Here is a 16187-nt window from a genome sequence, read left to right as displayed (position 1 = left end):
TCTGCCGCGTAGCCAAAAGGCCCCCAGGGTCTCTTGGCAGGGCATTTGACCTTTGAAAATGACATAATGTACAGAAGCCACGCCGTGGCCCTGCAGGACCCTGCAGGCGTTCCGTGTTCTTCGAGTTGAGCCGCTGAAATGGCCAAATGGCCCATCGACTCGAGTGCTGTGAGGTGGTTGAAGATAAGCGCGTCCACACTCACGGGTCGACTATTCTGGCAGATCTTTTCTCAGTTTCAAACTCCAGGTGGCCAAGCGAAGAAAGGAAAAAGGGAAGCACTCGGCTCACTCCGGATCTCTCGCCAGCCTGCACATGGATGGCCACATGTGTGATGTCGATCCCAGTCTTGGCACGGAGGCTCTTACAGATGTTTTCAACTGCAGACAGGGTAAACCCGCCACCAAGGGTCCCTCTGGCCAGCTGAAGCCTTACTGCGTCACAAGACTTGGCGCGGAGCCTGGAAATCTGCTAGCCTTTTACTTTTAAGACCCCAGGTCTTGCCCGATTTCCCAGATGATCAGCGAGTCCATGAACATCACGAGCATAGTTCGACAATCCCTTCCCCTAGTTGGTTTGCGTATCCAACCTCACTTTCTTTTGTGCACTGTATCCGCTGGTCGGATTTGACTTTGAGCGCATTTCATTGTTTGCATCTAATACCCTTCGCTCATTCACACTACGTACGTTTGTGCCATACCATCAGTCAAGATGAGGCATGGCTTGCTTCGACTCTTGGCCGCCGGCGCGGCCCTGTTCATGGGAGAAGCGTCCGCAAAGCTCGATCAGATGAAGACAAACGGGTGGGCTCTACACTATCTTCGCAAATACACATTCAAGCTAACAGCCTGGCAGTCACTCCGTGCTGGGCACTCTGGACGCCCCAACCCTGCCCAAGTACCTCTCAGGCGCCCCCATGCCCAACGGCGCCCCGTGGAGCAACATGACGGCCAAGACCAACTACTACCACGACAAGCCCAACACGGGCGTGATTCGGCGCTACGAGTTCACCGTGAGCCGCGGCGTCATTGCGCCCGACGGCTATCAGCGGGATGTCCTCCTGATCAACGACCAGTTCCCCGGCCCTCTCATCGAGGCCAACTGGGGCGACACCATCCAGGTCCAGGTCCTCAACAATATCACCGGGCCCGAGGAGGGCACCGCGCTGCACTGGCACGGCCTGCTGCACCGCGACATGCCCTGGGAGGACGGCGTGCCGTCTGTCACCCAGTGCCCCATCGCCCCCGGCGAGAGCTACACGTACAACTTCATCGCCGATATGCACGGCTCGACCTGGTACCACTCGCACTACTCGGCGCAGTACGCGGACGGCCTCTTTGGCCCCATGGTCATCTACGGGCCCGAGCAAGAAGAATACGACATTGACCTGGGGCCCGTCATGCTTTCCGACTGGTACCACCGCCAGTACCACGAGATTGTCTCGCAGCTGCTGCTCGTCAACCTGACGCAGGGCGGCGTGTACACGCAGAACAACCTCATCAATGGCAAGATGAACTACGACTGCCGCATCCCCGAGATTGTCAACAAGCTCAACTCGACGGCGCTGACAAAGCTCGCCAACAAGCTCAACGCGTCGGCCCCTTGCGACAGCGACGCGGGCGTCTCCCAGTTCCGCTTTGAGAAGGGCAAGAAGCATCGCCTGCGCCTCGTCAACTCGGGCGGCGAGGGTATGCAGCGCTTCTCCATTGACGAGCACAGCATGACGGTCATCTCCAACGACTTTATCCAGGTCGAGCCCTACGAGACGCAGGTCGTCACGCTGGGCGTCGGCCAGCGGGCGGACGTCATCGTCGAGGCCAACGGGGACAAGGACGGCGCCTACTGGATGCGCAGCAACGTCTCCGTCCTGTGCAACGCCGCGCTGCAACCGTCGGCCATGGCGGCCATCTACTACGATGACGCCGACACCGAGTCCCTCCCGTCGTCGGTCGCGTGGAACAGGCCCGACCCGGCGACGTGCGGCAACGACGCCCTCGAGGTGACGCGGCCCGTCATGGAGATGCCCGTCCCGGAGCCGGATCTCACCATCAATATGACCATGACCATGTTTATGAACGAGTCCAACATTCTGCAGTTTGCCACCAATGACAATGTCGGCTTCCGCGGTAACTATAACAGCCCGACGATGCTGCTCAGTAACCTGGGTAACCACTCGTTCGCGCCCGAGTGGAACGTGCAGAGCACCAAGAATGCCAAGAGCGTGCGCGTCATTCTCTACAACGAGATCCCGGAGCCGTAAGTCCTCGCGTACCCTTTGCTTGTCCTCACAACTAACAACAATAGCCACCCCATGCACCTCCACGGCTTCAACATGTACATCCTCGCCGAGGGCGGCGTCAACGCGACCTGGGACGGCACAATCGTACACCCAGAGAACCCCCAGCGCCGCGACACGTTCCTCATCCAGCCCCTGGGCTACACCGTCTTCCAGTTCGACGCCGGCACCAACCCGGGCGTCTGGCCTTTCCACTGCCACGTTGCCCTGCACGTGTCGGCCGGCATGATGACCCAATTCATGACCATGCCTGACGAGATTGAGGAGTACAAGGTCCCCAACAAGGTCGCCGAGACGTGTCGCCAATGGGGCAAGTGGACGCACACCAACATTCCGAATCAGATTGACAGTGGGTTGTGAGGGTTGGTGACGGGTCTGATGATGTTACGCCAGCGTTTTCTTCTTCATGACACGGGCTAAAAGGATGGATCTCTCTTGTAGCTTGTGACATTTTCTTTTTCCTTTTTTTACATAGCGATAGAACTAGACAGCATTGATAAGGAAGCATTTTAATTTTGGACGCTCAAGTCCGGACTCCGGAGGCATGAGGCCGGAAGGACCCACTCAGAAAATCCCGGCCCGGATCCGCTCTTGTCCGTGTTGATCGGCATTTGACCGCATGTGGATTCCCGACAACCCGAAATTGACCCGGCAGCGAAGCAAAAGGTACAGGCAATGAATAGTTTCTAGTGTGTGTATAGAATACATATAGTATCTTGCTTCTTGGCCTTTGTGCTCGAGCAGCCAAGGCCTCAAAGCCCATTCTGGAGGCGAACTGGATCGCCAGGTGCCCGAGCCTGCCAGTGCCAAGCGTCATCAACACCAATCCATTCATGGCACGACCCATTCTCGCGGTAGCACTCGCTACTTCACACACCGAACCTTGATCGAGATGAGAAGTGAAAAAGTACGACCGGAAATCTAATCTCTGGGATTAGCTCATCGGACCATGGTCAATCGTTCCACACGTGACACGAGTACACGACCCCTGATCAAAACAAGGTTTGCCCGGCTGCCTGTTTTGATTTTGAGCCGGGTGAGGTTCGCATGAAAACGTACGTAATTGATTTTCCATACATCTAAATCTCTAGACACAAAAAGTCCCAGTACTTGAGCTTCTTTTGGAACCTGGAAGCTTGTGTGGTCATCGACCGTTTGCATGCTGTGCCCCGATGTGAGGTGCCAGGTCTCGCGACTTGAGGTTCGTCACGTTTTCGCTTTGTGTATGCTTTGATATAAGCTTTGACAAACAGGCGCTGCCAAGGTCCACATAAACTTCGGCCCGTCCTTGAGGTGCCGAGTCTAATAAAAGTTTCCACATACAAACTTCCCTGGCGCGAGGTATCTTGGGACACACTATGTCTCATCTGGGCTCAACAAGCCAAAAATATGTTCTAACCAACTGTGGAATCACATGACTGGGCCTTGACCTGGGCAGTATAAAATGAAGTCAAAGGTCCATGTTCCGAACAGCCGCAAAAGACCACAAAACTTTTCGACTCCTCGCTATCTTTTCATCATGACTTTCAACGCCGGGACCCTTCTGATCCATATATCCCTCTACATTGCCTCCTGCATCGTTGAGTGGGTCATAGGCCGTCTCTGGATGGACGCTGGATGCCCTACAGATGAAGGGGCGTGCTTCATACTCTTCGTCCCAGGCTTCATTCTTGTCCCTGTGCTCAGCGGCTTCGCCTGGTTTGCAGCACTCGACACATGGGGCAAACACAGCTCACCGTCGATTCCAAGCGATGCGTACGCCGCCGCAAGTATCCTCGGATTTTCCGTCACGGCCTCGGTTGCCACCACCATGAAGGCGCGCAGGGGTGTTTGTTTCATGACTGGGTTATCATTCGCCATGGGAGGCCTTGCCGGTTTCTGCATCCTCGAAAACAGGCTTGGGATTATTACATCAATCATAAGAGGCTTGGAGGCCAGTGATCGGGGGCCGCCGCCCAATTGACAAGTCGGCAAATTCCCCGCAGATGGCTAAGAAACGTTTGTGCTGAGCATTTTTCACAGTGTCGGCAGGGGGTTCACTATCCCACCATGATTTTTGGCGAACCTTTAAAGCTCAGACTAAGGCAATTTAACACTACACTTTCCCCTCTAGAACCAGAACTAAATGCTAGTGGCCAGCCGCAGGACTCATGCACAAGGTTTGCCACGGGGACTATAAAACCACCATGTATGCCACCTTTGAAAGAGAATCTGCCATCAACCTCCTAACACCGGATCAACCTGTCATCATGGCGGATCAAGCCGGGGCCTTCCTCATGGCAATATGCGCTTACCTCGGCACCTGCATCATCCAGTGTGCCTGTAGCTACCTATGGACTTACTACTCGTGCTCATCTGAGGGGGGTGGACTGTCTGGTAGGTGTTTTGTTCTTCTGCCCAGCACCCTCGTCTTGTCTTGGATCAGCCTCGTAACCTGGGCCGCTTCATTCAACTTTTACCAACAGATTCCTTCATCTTCGGTCCCTCCCGGCGCATATGGCGCTGCAAGCATTCTTGGAGGCTGTACAGCGATCGCTTTCGCCATCGTCATGCATGTGCGCAAAAAATGGCACCTGCTCAACATGGTTTGGCTTGCCACAGGAGCTATATTGGCCTTTTGTGTTCTGGAGCACAAGTGCCGATATCTCTCTGGAATACTGGCAGAGTTTTAACTGTTGCTGGTCGAATCCTCAACCATCGGCAGCAGGTCTAACCAATGCTTGGTGTCTCGCAACTCGACATACGACATTCTATGGCGACTGAGCGGATGTTTTGGAAATCTTACAGTTCATTTGGGTTGAGCGTGGCTGGCGGAGGAATCATTACGCTTCGGATAAGCTGTTACTGGCCGCCTATATCAACGAAACAGGATCACAAGTCTGGAATATACAGTCATTGGCGAAAATTCTTTTGATCTAGTTTCGCAATGCAATTTGGGGATTTTTGGTGGGCAGCGCACCCTCTACCACAATATCCCACGCCAATCATCTACCAATCCTTTGTGATCATTCTTCCTGTCTTGAGTTGTGCCTGTAGAAGGCACTGGGTCGATCCATGTTGCCGGATCTGGTTGCCGCCGGGGTTCTCATGTAGTCGAAGATGGGCTAAATGCTGTTAGCTCGATTTGCTTGAGAACCAATGTAATGCATGGTGAGTCGTTGAGTTGTGATAGTTGAACCCTGCAGACAAAGGCGAATACAACGGCAAGCCTCAACGTGCCGCCCTTCACGGAGCCGACACTTTGAGCCAGACGCATTCGAAGAGAAAAATGGATCAATTCGAAGCGGAAACCAAGACAGCATGTACGTACCTCTTTGGGACAAACGACCTGAACCACATTGTAAGGAGAAGAACCATGAGCGCCCCCGAAGCCAAGTGCGCGATGGCCCAGCCCCGTTCATCCAAAACGAACCGCTTCTCGCCGCTCTGGGGGCACTGGCAAACTTCGGGGTTCGTAACCGTCGCTGTAGACTCAGAGGTGATGAGATGGGTCACGCTTGGTGTCCATTCAGTTCTGGGGCTGACTATGGTTATAGTTGCCTCCGGCATGTCGTTGTTGTCAATGTCAGACATATTGGTGGTCGATTTGGTGTGTGGTTTGACGGCTTTGCCAGAGTTCCGAAGAATTTGAGTGAGAGAAGAAGAAGAAAAACTGCAAGACCTGAAGATTTTTCTCTCTTTTGGGCATCCTGACCAGATAGCAAGGGGGTTAATTTGCCAAGATTCAAGCAATCGAATGAATCCATCGGTTGATACACACAAGCAACTTGAGATGAATTCGGGGCGAATGAGCAAGCAAGCTAGAAATGAGGGTCCAGACTGTTGACGCGTTCTCACACAAATAGATTACAGCCTGCGCGTCGAAGCTCATTCCCTCTTCACCTTCGGATCACATCACATCTAGTTACGGCTGACCACCTGGCTTGTGTTATGTGTCGGCCCCCAAAGCAACATTCCACTCGCACCAATATTGTCGCGTATCCATGGGGGGCCAACATTTCCAGCTACATTCAGTCTGTCCAGGAAGTCTTCTCAGTCGACTCCACGCTCATCCCGGACATGGAATTCGCCAAAGAAGGTTATACTGGCATCGTCAGTCTGATCATGTTTGAGTCGATCTACCTCGTGGTCCTTATCGTCGTTTCGGTCTACATTGTGCGTCAAGAGGTCGAGTTCGCCAACTCCGGTACTCCCAAAAAGTCCAGCGAGCAGTCCTAGTCGCCCGGTCAGTACTACTCAATGATTTCCTTTGTCCTGGCGAACATCCCGCTGCCACTCACGCCCGCTTCAACTGTTGCAGCGTCGAGTGAACAGAGTTTGCAGGCCAGTTCCCGCGCACCTCCTCATCATGCTCTATTCTACGAATTCGCTCTCAGCCACAGGAGATGAGTTACTAATTAGATTGCAGCTCAAACCACCTTCGACAAGAAACAACCACAGTCAAGTACATTGGCATCCGGACGATTGATGGGGCCAGCCACAAGGGTTTCGAAGAGGGCGTTGCTGAATGACTGAAGTTGAGGCCGGGACAGGACAGTTATGGATGGGCATTCACGGTTACGCTCAACGAGATGAAGAAGCAGGTGGATAATCAGGGCAAAGCCTCTCACAAATACAATTTCCACTTGCCACAAACACTCGAACGTCGACGGGTGAATCTCTCGTCTTGGAATATTCCAAAAGTTGAGCAAGGCATGTCTTTTGTTCGTGACAGTTCCGATTCGTGGGTACTGGTTCTGAAATCGCAGGCGGTTCTCTTCTCCAGTTAGGAGTCTATGGAAGTGACTAGCTTCATGCTGATCACAAGCAAGGACACATGCAGCACCCGACGGCGTAGAGGTGAGCTGGGCCTCGGGTTACAGAATCCCTGCCCTTGTACGTACAGCGATTCTCCGCGAGTAAGCCCACCGGGTGGCGGCCCCGGATCTCTGAAACTTCCGGTACATTTCTTCCGGGGCAAAACAATGCAAAAGACTTGAACATCTGCAACTGGATAAAAGCAATGGCGGGAGGTTACTGATGGAGTGGTGACCAGGATGATCCTTTTCGGTAACGAAAAGAACTTTAACGAAGAGAAAACTGCTTGGCTATCTCGTTGCAAAGCTCAAATGGCAGTCCCGTCTCCTCAGTGGCGTCAATTACGATGCTGCCGCGACGCATTGTCAGGGGTTGGCCCCAATACTTGTCCTGCAAACTATTACACACTCCATCAATTGTAACTCTCCGCGGCTGTGAATAAACGGTCAAGGGAGCATCATCAATTGAGGTCTCTTGTTGAATATCAGGTAGCTGCGCCGGTTCTCCCGCAACTTGGGAGAAAATCGACTACCATACGTGGGCGAAATATCCTTCTTCTCACCACTATGTCATATTCCGCCCCGACCTGGATGGGCACTTCATGGCTTCATGTTGCTTGGACAGCACCTCCAGAGTGCCAGGTACCACGTGCTGCATCTAAGATCTCGATACATACCTCTCTTGTATTTCCCCTCCCCATTGATCCGTTTTCTTGCAGCCCCCTTTCGACTTCGGCGGCTGGACTCTAGAATGATTAGTGATACACGGTGTCTAGTGGGAGGCAGATGGGGGCAAAGCACTCGGGAATCGGGATCCGACGAGGCGTTGCTGAGCGTACATGTACCAGCCGAAGTCTACATGTACATGTAGTCAGTGGCAGGAAAGTCATGGATGGGCATGTACCTCGTAGTCAGCAATACGGCAGATCAAGTGAAAGTCAGGCCAAACAATTTTGAGGCAATGTCTGGGCCTCGCTGAATTGGTTTGTTCGCTAATCTCACGGCGCAACTGGGCTCGTCCTGGCGGGTTGGAAATGGCCACGCTTCTCGCCCACCACTAAACAAGGCGAGCACAATAAGTAGAGCACGACTGGCAGCAAAGGTCCAACGAGACAATACTCCTTTCTTTATTCACGTTCCCAAACTCAATGTCGCGGGGCCTCGAAAAGCTATACGTAATCTCAATATACAACGCAGCCATGCAGCCATGCCCACCCCCCTGAACCAGATCCTTCCGTCCCCTTGGTCTCGCATCAACTCCACGCTTACATCTTCCCGGTCTTTTTGGTGTTGTGAGTCTTCGGGTACATTGTGGTATGCTACGCAATGTCAGCTTACTTTGCTTCAGAAAGACAAGAAAAGAACAGTAGCACAGAAAATCGTCGAGTTCGTACCACACTTGAGAACGGATATAACCCTCATTCTGTCAAAAGAAATTCCGTACGTACCTCAGCGGTTGTAGAGTCGAGCGAGCCAGGCGAGGGTAACCAAGAGCACCGTGATGAAGCCGGCTAGGTACATGGGCGCGAGCCAAAGCTCTTGGACTTCAGCGCACTGGGCACAGTTGAAAGGCGGATCCATTGCTAGGGTGGCAGTGGCAGTGGCAGCGGGAGTATTGGTAGGGAAGCTTGTGGCGGCGACGGTATCGATAGCGACACGGATGCGAAATGTTACCGTATGGTAGCAGGTCGGATCCAAGCCCGAGGTGACAGTGGTCGTGTTCGCAGCGGTATCCATGAGGGAGGCCATGGCGTGTTCTGGCCCGTTGTTACGGCTCGAGAGGAGGAGAAGTGAGGCACAGGAAGTTGAAGAAGAGAGATCATGAACAAGAGCAGAGGAGTGAAGTGAAAAGGGGGGGCCATTTGTGACGCGAAATCATTATTCTCATCTCATGGTGAGCATCACGTGCGCAGGACTTTTCAGTGGTGTTTGTTTGTGGTCAGTCAATACAGGGGCTGGTTTGCCCCCTAATGTTTGGTCGGACAGTGAATGCTTTCGCACAGAATCCGCCCCTTCTCACCTCTATTTCACCTCACATTCAGCCGGCTGGCTACCTCGCACCTCGTTCGAATCGAACTGAATCGTGACACTTACTTGCGATAAAGCGTCTGATATTGTATTGGTACGTGTTTACCTGTGCTTTCGCTCCAGTAAAAATTAGTACTTAAGATCAGGTCTCTCCTCTTCTCGAAAATTTTCTCTTCCTTTTCTACCTCTTCTTCACCCGGTACTATTCACCACCATCACCCACAGACGCTTTCTCGTTTGACGCAAGCACCAAAAACCACCAGCTGAAACCAATTACAATCGACATAAGATGGCAGACCTCCCAAAGTTGCCAGATCTCCCTACCTTTTCGGACTTTGTCAAGTTGGAACTTGGAGCCGTTCTTTCAGATCATCGTTTTCCAGGTGGCTCTGTTCTTCATCACCATCTTGGTCGGTTGCTGCCACCTGAGCTTCTGCATCTTGATCAATCAGATCAACAGTCCCGAGAAGCCCGAGGCCGCAACGCCTAGCGTCCAAAACTGAGTAAGTGGGCAATCGTTCTAGTCTCTTGTCCTTCAGAACCATGCATCTCTAACCAGACTACAGCCCAAACGACCTCGGCTAGCAGTGACGCACGGTGCCCAGGGGGGGGGGGGGGCAGTAGCTTAAGGCTACATGTGATCAGGGGCAGAAAGGGCAGGGGTGGGCTTGTCTCTTCGAGTTTATTGAAAGGGCCGGACGCACAATATCACGACCTTTAATTGACACAAGCACAGCGTTGCTGAGCATAGTAGCTGAAGTCTAGCCAGGGGCAGGAAAGTCATGGGTGGGCTTGTGTCTTCGCGTTCATGCCGGACAGCAAGGGCTGAGCTTCCCACAATATCACGACCTTCAATTGACACAAGCACGACACAAATCCAATCATTCAGGGTTCGGACACTCTGTGCACGAGCGGTGACATGATCAATGTGACGCAAAGATGCTGCCAGGTCCAATACAGACAAGAAAAAAAGATGTTTTGGTGCCACTACTCCTCAGTAAACGTGGCTCCCTCGTCCGTCGGCGACTCAATAAACTTGACACCGCATGACCCAGTACTCAGATACAGATCCCCCGACTTGAAAGAGACACCCTCCCCAGCCAACCCAGCCACCTTCTCAAAGCTCGCAGCCGCCTTGAACTCGTCAGAGTCCGACGCGCTGACCAGTACAGCACGACCGTCTTGGTTGCTGACAAAGTGTCCAGGTAGGTTACCACTCTCCAAGCTGACGGTGCCCTCACCCGCCGAACCAGGTTCGTTGACGCGGAACAGGGTCTGTCCAAGGCTCGCCTCCACCGAGACGACAATGGGTTCGCCGTCCCCATTATTGGCCAGATAACCCCCCGCAGCGGCGAGTTTGACAGGTGTCTTGCCCTCAGCGACGGGGATGCCAAAGTCAGGAGTGCCATCCGCCTTCCAGTACAACTTCTGGACGCGCGTACGTCGGTCCGGGTTATTCAGGGGTTCGCCTACAATGTCCTTGTAGCCGCGAGAGTGGTACACAAAGACATCGCTCAGGCCGTCCTCGGATTTGGTGAATGAGTTATGACCCGGTCCCCAGTTCTCCGTGGGCTCGTAGCTCTCAAAGACGGGCGCCTGGGCTTTGCTCCAGACGTCTGGGTCCGTCAGGTCGGCCGTCTCGTCGGCGGTGAGCAGGCCGACACAGTAGTTGTGGTCGGTGGCGCTGGCCGAGTAGGACAGGAAGACCTTGCCGTTGCGGACGATGACATAGGCGCCCTCGTTGACGTTGTGGCCGATGCGCTCCCAGTCGAGGGTGGGGTAGGTGATGCCTACGGAGGGCAGCTCGACGGTCCAGGGGTTGATCATCTTGGCGATGAAGATGCCTGTTCCCGAGCCAAAATCGGGGTCTGTCTGGGCCCAGGCGAGGTAGCGAACGCCATTGACCTCAAAGTAGGTCATGTCGAGCGAGAAGTCGTCAATGCCCGTGTCGACGACGCCCTTGTTCTCCCAGGTCGCCTCGAGGGGGTCGTCGCCCGTGCCCTCGAAGACGACGGGGCGGATGGCCCAGGAGCCACGCTGGCCCTGCTCGAGGGCGACGTAGATGTACCATTTGCCGTCAATGTAGTGGATCTCGGGCGCCCAGATGTAGCCGCTGCCGGGGCCCTCGGTAGCCGTGCGCTGATAGACGACCGTCTCTGGGGCGTCGCGGAGGCCGTCAATGGTCTCTGCGCGACGCAGGATGATCTGGTCGTAGGCGGGCACGCTGGCGGTGAAGTAGTAGAACCCATCTGTGTGCTTGTAGATGTGCGGGTCGGCACGCTGCTCGATCAGGGTGTTTGTGTACGACACAGCGGGCGACGAAGCCTCGAGTGATTGTCCGGCGCGCGCCTCGAGATAGGAGCGGACGTCCATACTGGAGGGCGTGGGACTGGCCAGTGTGGTGGTGGTGATGAGGGCCAGCGACCAGAGCGTGTTGAGGAGCTTCATGTCGAGGATGAGGACTGTGCGGTGGCATGGCAGAAACAAACATACTGGTCATTTGCCTTCTTTTAAGCAATCATGCCTCCATCCGCCGGGTCCATCTGTCGTCGAGACTCAAACCCCTGGTCCGATTGTCACTGCCGACGATGCGCACCAATCGGCGCTGGAGGGGATTCCCGACTTGGGCAGCTGGCAGAGCCATCAAGCATCTCGGAGGATCTTTAAGCTCATTAATCCCGTCATATTCGGCGCGGGGTTTCTGGGGCTTCCCCACAATCTTCGGCTCTGAGGGGAATGAGAAGCGAGGGTGTTGCATTGGAGTGAAGTTCGTGGGGACGGAGTGAGGCCGATGAATGGTACGCTTGGCGTAGGATCTTGGCAAATGTTGGCGATCAATGACGAGGCGCACAATGTTGACCTTGAACAATCAATGAGTACGTCAATAATCAAAGAGTCTCTCCGACAATACGTCTTGGCAGTGCCCCTGCCAACATCCACTCTAGTCTCCTTCGTCTTTCCCTGTCTCAGCGGTTGGCCTAAACTTGTTGACATGCTCAACCCTCTGCCTGACAAGCCCCAGTATCACATCCATCACTCCCCCTGGAACAAGATAAACCCTCCATTCACCTGCGCCGCATCCTCCGCCGCCACCGAGGACGCCATCCCCTCGGCCCCCGCGCCCAGCGACATGACCGGATCAATATGCGTCTGCCGCGGAATCGTAATCGTCGGCAGCGGCGCCTTGGACGCACGCCCCGAGATAATCAGCGCCGGCCCGTTAATCTGCTTGCCCACACCCGTCTTGCAGGCCCCAATGTGCCGCGCCCGCTCCGTCTTGCTCGACACGTACGGCCACATGGACGTCAGGTCGTCGTCGGGCCCGTGGTCCCCGCCGCCCCCCTGCGCCTGAACCAAAAAGTTGTTGAACTGCGTGACGCCCGGGCCGGCCGTCGCGCCGCTGTAGTTGCTCTGCGAGGCGTCGGGGCGGCTCTCGAGGGCGTGTGCGCGCTCGACTGCCTGGCGGTCCCTGGGTAGCGGGTGCAGGCAACCCGTGCAGTCCTGGTGCTCCATCGCCGCGTCGGGCTGCGCCTGGCGGGATGGGCCTGCGCGTGAACTTGAGCTAGAACCCGAGCCCGAGCCCACGAAACGGGTCGAGTCGGTGGCGCGCTTGGACGCGTTGTAGCGCTGCATGGGGCTGTTGGTAGGCTTGCTGCTGAGAGTGAACTCGTCGTCAGACGCAGGCGGAGTGGGAGGGTTGACGGTTGGGGGCATCTCTCAATGTCCTGCGCGGGCTTTAAAAGGACTTTAAAAGGAGGCTGTTGTTGGTCCAGCTCGCTCGTGGGCAATCAGGCGAGGCACATGTACGAGGTAGGTGCAATGTACATGTAGGTTTGACGATTCGACTCGCCCACAATCCAAAGGTGGCATGCGCCTTTAGTACATGCTTGTTGCATGCGTGTACCCAGAGCCACGCATCTCCAATCGTATATCACAGTGACACTGCACCAACGGCGATGATTGCAGCGTCTCGTCACGTCCAGAGCCTCGTCGATGGCCCTCGATCCGAGTCACTGGGTGGTGGTGGCCTCTGTCCTCGACCGATGATGATCTGCGCATCATCGGCGCAGCCAGTCGGCCATCTCGCTTTCTCGTCCCTTTGCCGCCTGTGTATCGCCGCGCTCCGATGCCATTGTGATCGGTGTGCATACAACCTCGAAATGGCCGCGGCTCGTTGGCTGAAAATGCGGTCCGAGTCCGGTTTTGGCGCCTCCAGTCGTCTGCAGGTGAGCGAGCCAACGCACTTCAGTCTCGCCCACCAACAGCATAACCGTCGCAGCAATGCCAGCTCACGCGTTTGCGAGCAAGCAGGCAAACAAGCATATCTCGGCGGGGGTAAGGAGGGGTAGAGTAGAGCGCGGATAGAGGTTGGTTGTCTGGCACTGACTGCCTCTTCATGTCAGTTCCCGCGCGCAAGCAAGCAAAGGAGAATGAATAGTCGCATCATCAAACAATACATTTTCCATTACTCCTAACTCGTAAATTAATTAAAGTCCGCTGGGCCCTGGGCTTCCGGGTCAGGAAGCGTATGCAACTCGAAGAAATTGAAATGTCTCGCCTCGGCCCTCGCTCTCGACGCAGCATCGAGCTCCCCAGGAGGTGGCGCCCCATTGGTCTTGAGATCTCCAGATCTCTTGGTAATGTTTGCTACAGACGCAGGGCTAGAAGAAAAAATACATGTTAGCAAACGTGACATGCGACAATGGGGCAGTGAAGACACCTACCCAAACATCTCCTGATCCAGCGCAAGGAACTCCTTCATGGCCGGGGCGCCGCCGCACTGCACAAGGTAGTCGAGATACACCTGGGCCAACTGCATCTTGACGGCCGCGGACAACCGACTGCGATTCCTCATCTCGTCCAACACATGGCGCATCCGCTGCAGGCGGCCCACCTGCTCCTGGCGAGGCTTCTGGCCGGCTTGGCTCGATGCATCGGGGCGCCGGGGCTGCTCGCGCTCAAACTGGAACCATCGCTCCCAGAACATGCGGCTGTCCGCATACCACTGCACATTCTCGGTGAAGATGTCGCGCGCCGCGTCAGCACGGCGGCTCGTCTGCCACACCATCCATGCCCACTCGGCTACCAGGGCGGCCTTGGTGTACATGTCGACCGTCGGCGTGTTGATGTGGTACTTGAAGAGCTGCACCGCCGCCTCGAGTCCCTCCTGCCGGCGCAGCAGGTTGGCCCACGACTTGACGACCTCGACCGCGTCCGGGAGCCCCTCGAGTATGGCCGCGTGAATGTCCTTGGCCACGTCCACCCGACCGCAACTCTCCTCAAAGTAGGCCCACATGAGACGGATGCCCGGACGGCTGATGGGCACAAACAGCGTGCTCGCGCGCATGTAAATGTGACGCACTTCCTCCGTCTTGCCCTTTTGCGCGTGCATCCAGCGCGCATACCGGAACCAGAACTCGTCGTACAGCGCGCACGTCGTCAGGCAGCGCTCGTACAGGCAGACGATGCGGGTGGCGTCCCCCTCGGCCTCCTCAAAGTCGAGGTAGTCGCGCCAGGTCTGCAACGCCGGGTGCTCCAGCTCGGTAACGTGGAAGTAGGGGCGCTTGATGCCAGACTCAAAGGTCCACCTCTTGGACACTTCGCTCTGGGTTTTCGTAAAGGTATCGTAGTACATGCTGTCGATCTTGGTCCGGATATCTCGCTCCAGCTCCAGTTCCGGCTTGGGCGGGCCACCGAGCGCGGCGACCTCCGCCTCGCACTCGCTCCGGAACCGCGCCAGCGTCTCGGGGGCAGCCAGGCTCGTCAGGGGCTGCTGGTGCGAGAGGCCGCGGAAGCGCTCGTAGTAGCGAGCATACTGGTGCATGGGGATGGCGATGATGCGGGCGTGCAGAGCGAACACGCGGTCTCGCGCCTCCTGTCGCTCCTCGTACTCAATGTACTTGTCCCAGAACGGATGCGCCAAAAAGTCGAGGCCCACGCAGGCCGCACCTCGCTCAAAGAGCCTGTTGTTCAAGTTAGCAAGGTCTTCGCCGCGACGGGGTCGGGAACTCGAGGAGGAGGGGAGAGGGAGAGCAATACAAGATGGGATGGCCGTGTGAAGAGTTTTGGAGCGGTGCGCGCCGAATGAGTCAAGTAGGTAGGTTGAGACTTGTCACTTGTCCCCGCGTAACATGAACAATGCCTGATCAGAAAGCGTGAGAGAGCATCCCGGAAGGGTAGGCCTGCTGCAGGCAAGGATCTCACCATCGAACCGCCCATCATTCAGAGGCTTTCCTTGCGCCCGGGTTTCTGAGGTAGGTAGGCAGGCAGGCAGGTAGTAGGTGGGCTGGTTGTTCCGCATCGCGCTTCGAGCATGTAATGTAATGTTATGTATGGCAAAGGGGCGGGAAGAAGGGAGTAATCTTCCGTCGGCTATACTTACTCTCTGACGAGCTGGGGGTCGTGCGTCGTCTCCATCTTGAAAGAGCAATAGTCCGTCCACAGGTCGACCGAGCTGAGGATGGCGGCGACGCCACGCTCGTACACCATCTCGGCCGACTCGGGCCCGGCAATGTTGAACTCGGCGTCGGCGTACTTCTTCCAGTAGCCAAAGAAGAGCGGGAACTTGGCGAGCAGGCGGTCGTAGGCGTCGCGAAAGGTCGCCAGTGCCTGGGGGCTGGAGTTTCTGTTGAGGCCCCCCTCGACGGCCGTGACCGCGTTGATGAGGTTGTCCCAGTTCTCGAACGAGTCTGGATCGGCTTCCTGTAGGGGATATGGTCAGCATTGCCATGACGGGCTGCGCGCTCGCGACGCACCACTTCTGCATTGTATTTGCGCACAGCGGCGTACTCCTCATCGGAGCCGCCATACAGCGCAAAGTCGCCCATGGTAGATGAGGCCTGTGTTTGATGGAAATGCGATTGTTGTATGGTGTCGCAATGCGTCAGTTTGTGGCTGTCGTAGTTGGTTTTCGGTTTGAGGACAACGAGGTGCTCGTGCTGGTGATGGTGATGATAATGCGACGGTACGAGGCTGAACGAGCCTGCGACTGGAGGTTCAATCCTGGGCGCGTTGATTGGTCGGCTCCCGGATTCTGCACGTCAACCAGCACCCACATGTCTCTGGAACG

At 55.6% G+C, this 16187-nt stretch overlaps 7 protein-coding genes across 7 annotated transcripts; 3 read left to right on the top strand and 4 right to left on the bottom strand.

The window, feature by feature from the left end:
• The first annotated feature begins 411 nt into the window (after positions 1-411).
• On the top strand, positions 412-2815 carry F5Z01DRAFT_657801 (multicopper oxidase-domain-containing protein). The gene is made up of 3 exons (XM_046263658.1): positions 412-801; positions 854-2254; positions 2303-2815. Exons 1-3 carry the CDS (start codon positions 710-712, stop codon positions 2652-2654), a joined length of 1845 nt encoding a protein of 614 aa, XP_046117557.1. The 5' UTR covers positions 412-709; the 3' UTR covers positions 2655-2815.
• Positions 2816-3616: 801 nt separating this feature from the next.
• On the top strand, positions 3617-4351 carry F5Z01DRAFT_151318 (uncharacterized protein). Its single transcript, XM_046257729.1, has one exon. The coding sequence runs from the start codon at positions 3739-3741 to the stop codon at positions 4255-4257; it is 519 nt and encodes a 172-aa protein (XP_046117556.1). The 5' UTR covers positions 3617-3738; the 3' UTR covers positions 4258-4351.
• F5Z01DRAFT_151313 (uncharacterized protein) lies at positions 4250-5076 on the top strand. The gene is made up of 2 exons (XM_046257728.1): positions 4250-4378; positions 4434-5076. The coding sequence occupies exon 2, from the start codon at positions 4445-4447 to the stop codon at positions 4964-4966; it is 522 nt and encodes a 173-aa protein (XP_046117555.1). The 5' UTR covers positions 4250-4378; positions 4434-4444; the 3' UTR covers positions 4967-5076.
• A 3463-nt stretch (positions 5077-8539) lies between these two features.
• F5Z01DRAFT_675035 (uncharacterized protein) lies at positions 8540-8839 on the bottom strand (the record flags this gene model as incomplete). Its single annotated transcript, XM_046265106.1, has 1 exon — positions 8540-8839. One exon carries the CDS (start codon positions 8837-8839, stop codon positions 8540-8542), a length of 300 nt encoding a protein of 99 aa, XP_046117554.1.
• A 1045-nt stretch (positions 8840-9884) lies between these two features.
• Positions 9885-11859, bottom strand: F5Z01DRAFT_151295 (alpha-N-arabinofuranosidase). The gene has a single exon (XM_046257727.1). The coding sequence runs from the start codon at positions 11564-11566 to the stop codon at positions 10106-10108; it is 1461 nt and encodes a 486-aa protein (XP_046117553.1). The 5' UTR covers positions 11567-11859; the 3' UTR covers positions 9885-10105.
• Positions 11860-12151: 292 nt separating this feature from the next.
• F5Z01DRAFT_637371 (uncharacterized protein) lies at positions 12152-12832 on the bottom strand (the record flags this gene model as incomplete). Its single annotated transcript, XM_046262274.1, has 1 exon — positions 12152-12832. One exon carries the CDS (start codon positions 12830-12832, stop codon positions 12152-12154), a length of 681 nt encoding a protein of 226 aa, XP_046117552.1.
• Positions 12833-13548: 716 nt separating this feature from the next.
• Positions 13549-16158, bottom strand: F5Z01DRAFT_151224 (uncharacterized protein). Its single transcript, XM_046257726.1, has 4 exons — positions 15874-16158; positions 15501-15820; positions 13843-15081; positions 13549-13779 (listed from the first exon to the last, which is right to left on the bottom strand). Exons 1-4 carry the CDS (start codon positions 15943-15945, stop codon positions 13602-13604), a joined length of 1809 nt encoding a protein of 602 aa, XP_046117551.1. The 5' UTR covers positions 15946-16158; the 3' UTR covers positions 13549-13601.
• Between the last annotated feature and the right edge of the window lie 29 nt (positions 16159-16187).

Source organism: Emericellopsis atlantica, assembly GCF_019669845.1.
Source record: "Emericellopsis atlantica unplaced genomic scaffold F5Z01scaffold_16, whole genome shotgun sequence".
In the NCBI taxonomy this organism is placed as follows: Eukaryota; Fungi; Ascomycota; class Sordariomycetes; order Hypocreales; family Bionectriaceae; genus Emericellopsis; species Emericellopsis atlantica.
Note: the sequence above shows the minus strand (reverse complement) of the source record. Positions and strands in the feature narration are given on the sequence as shown.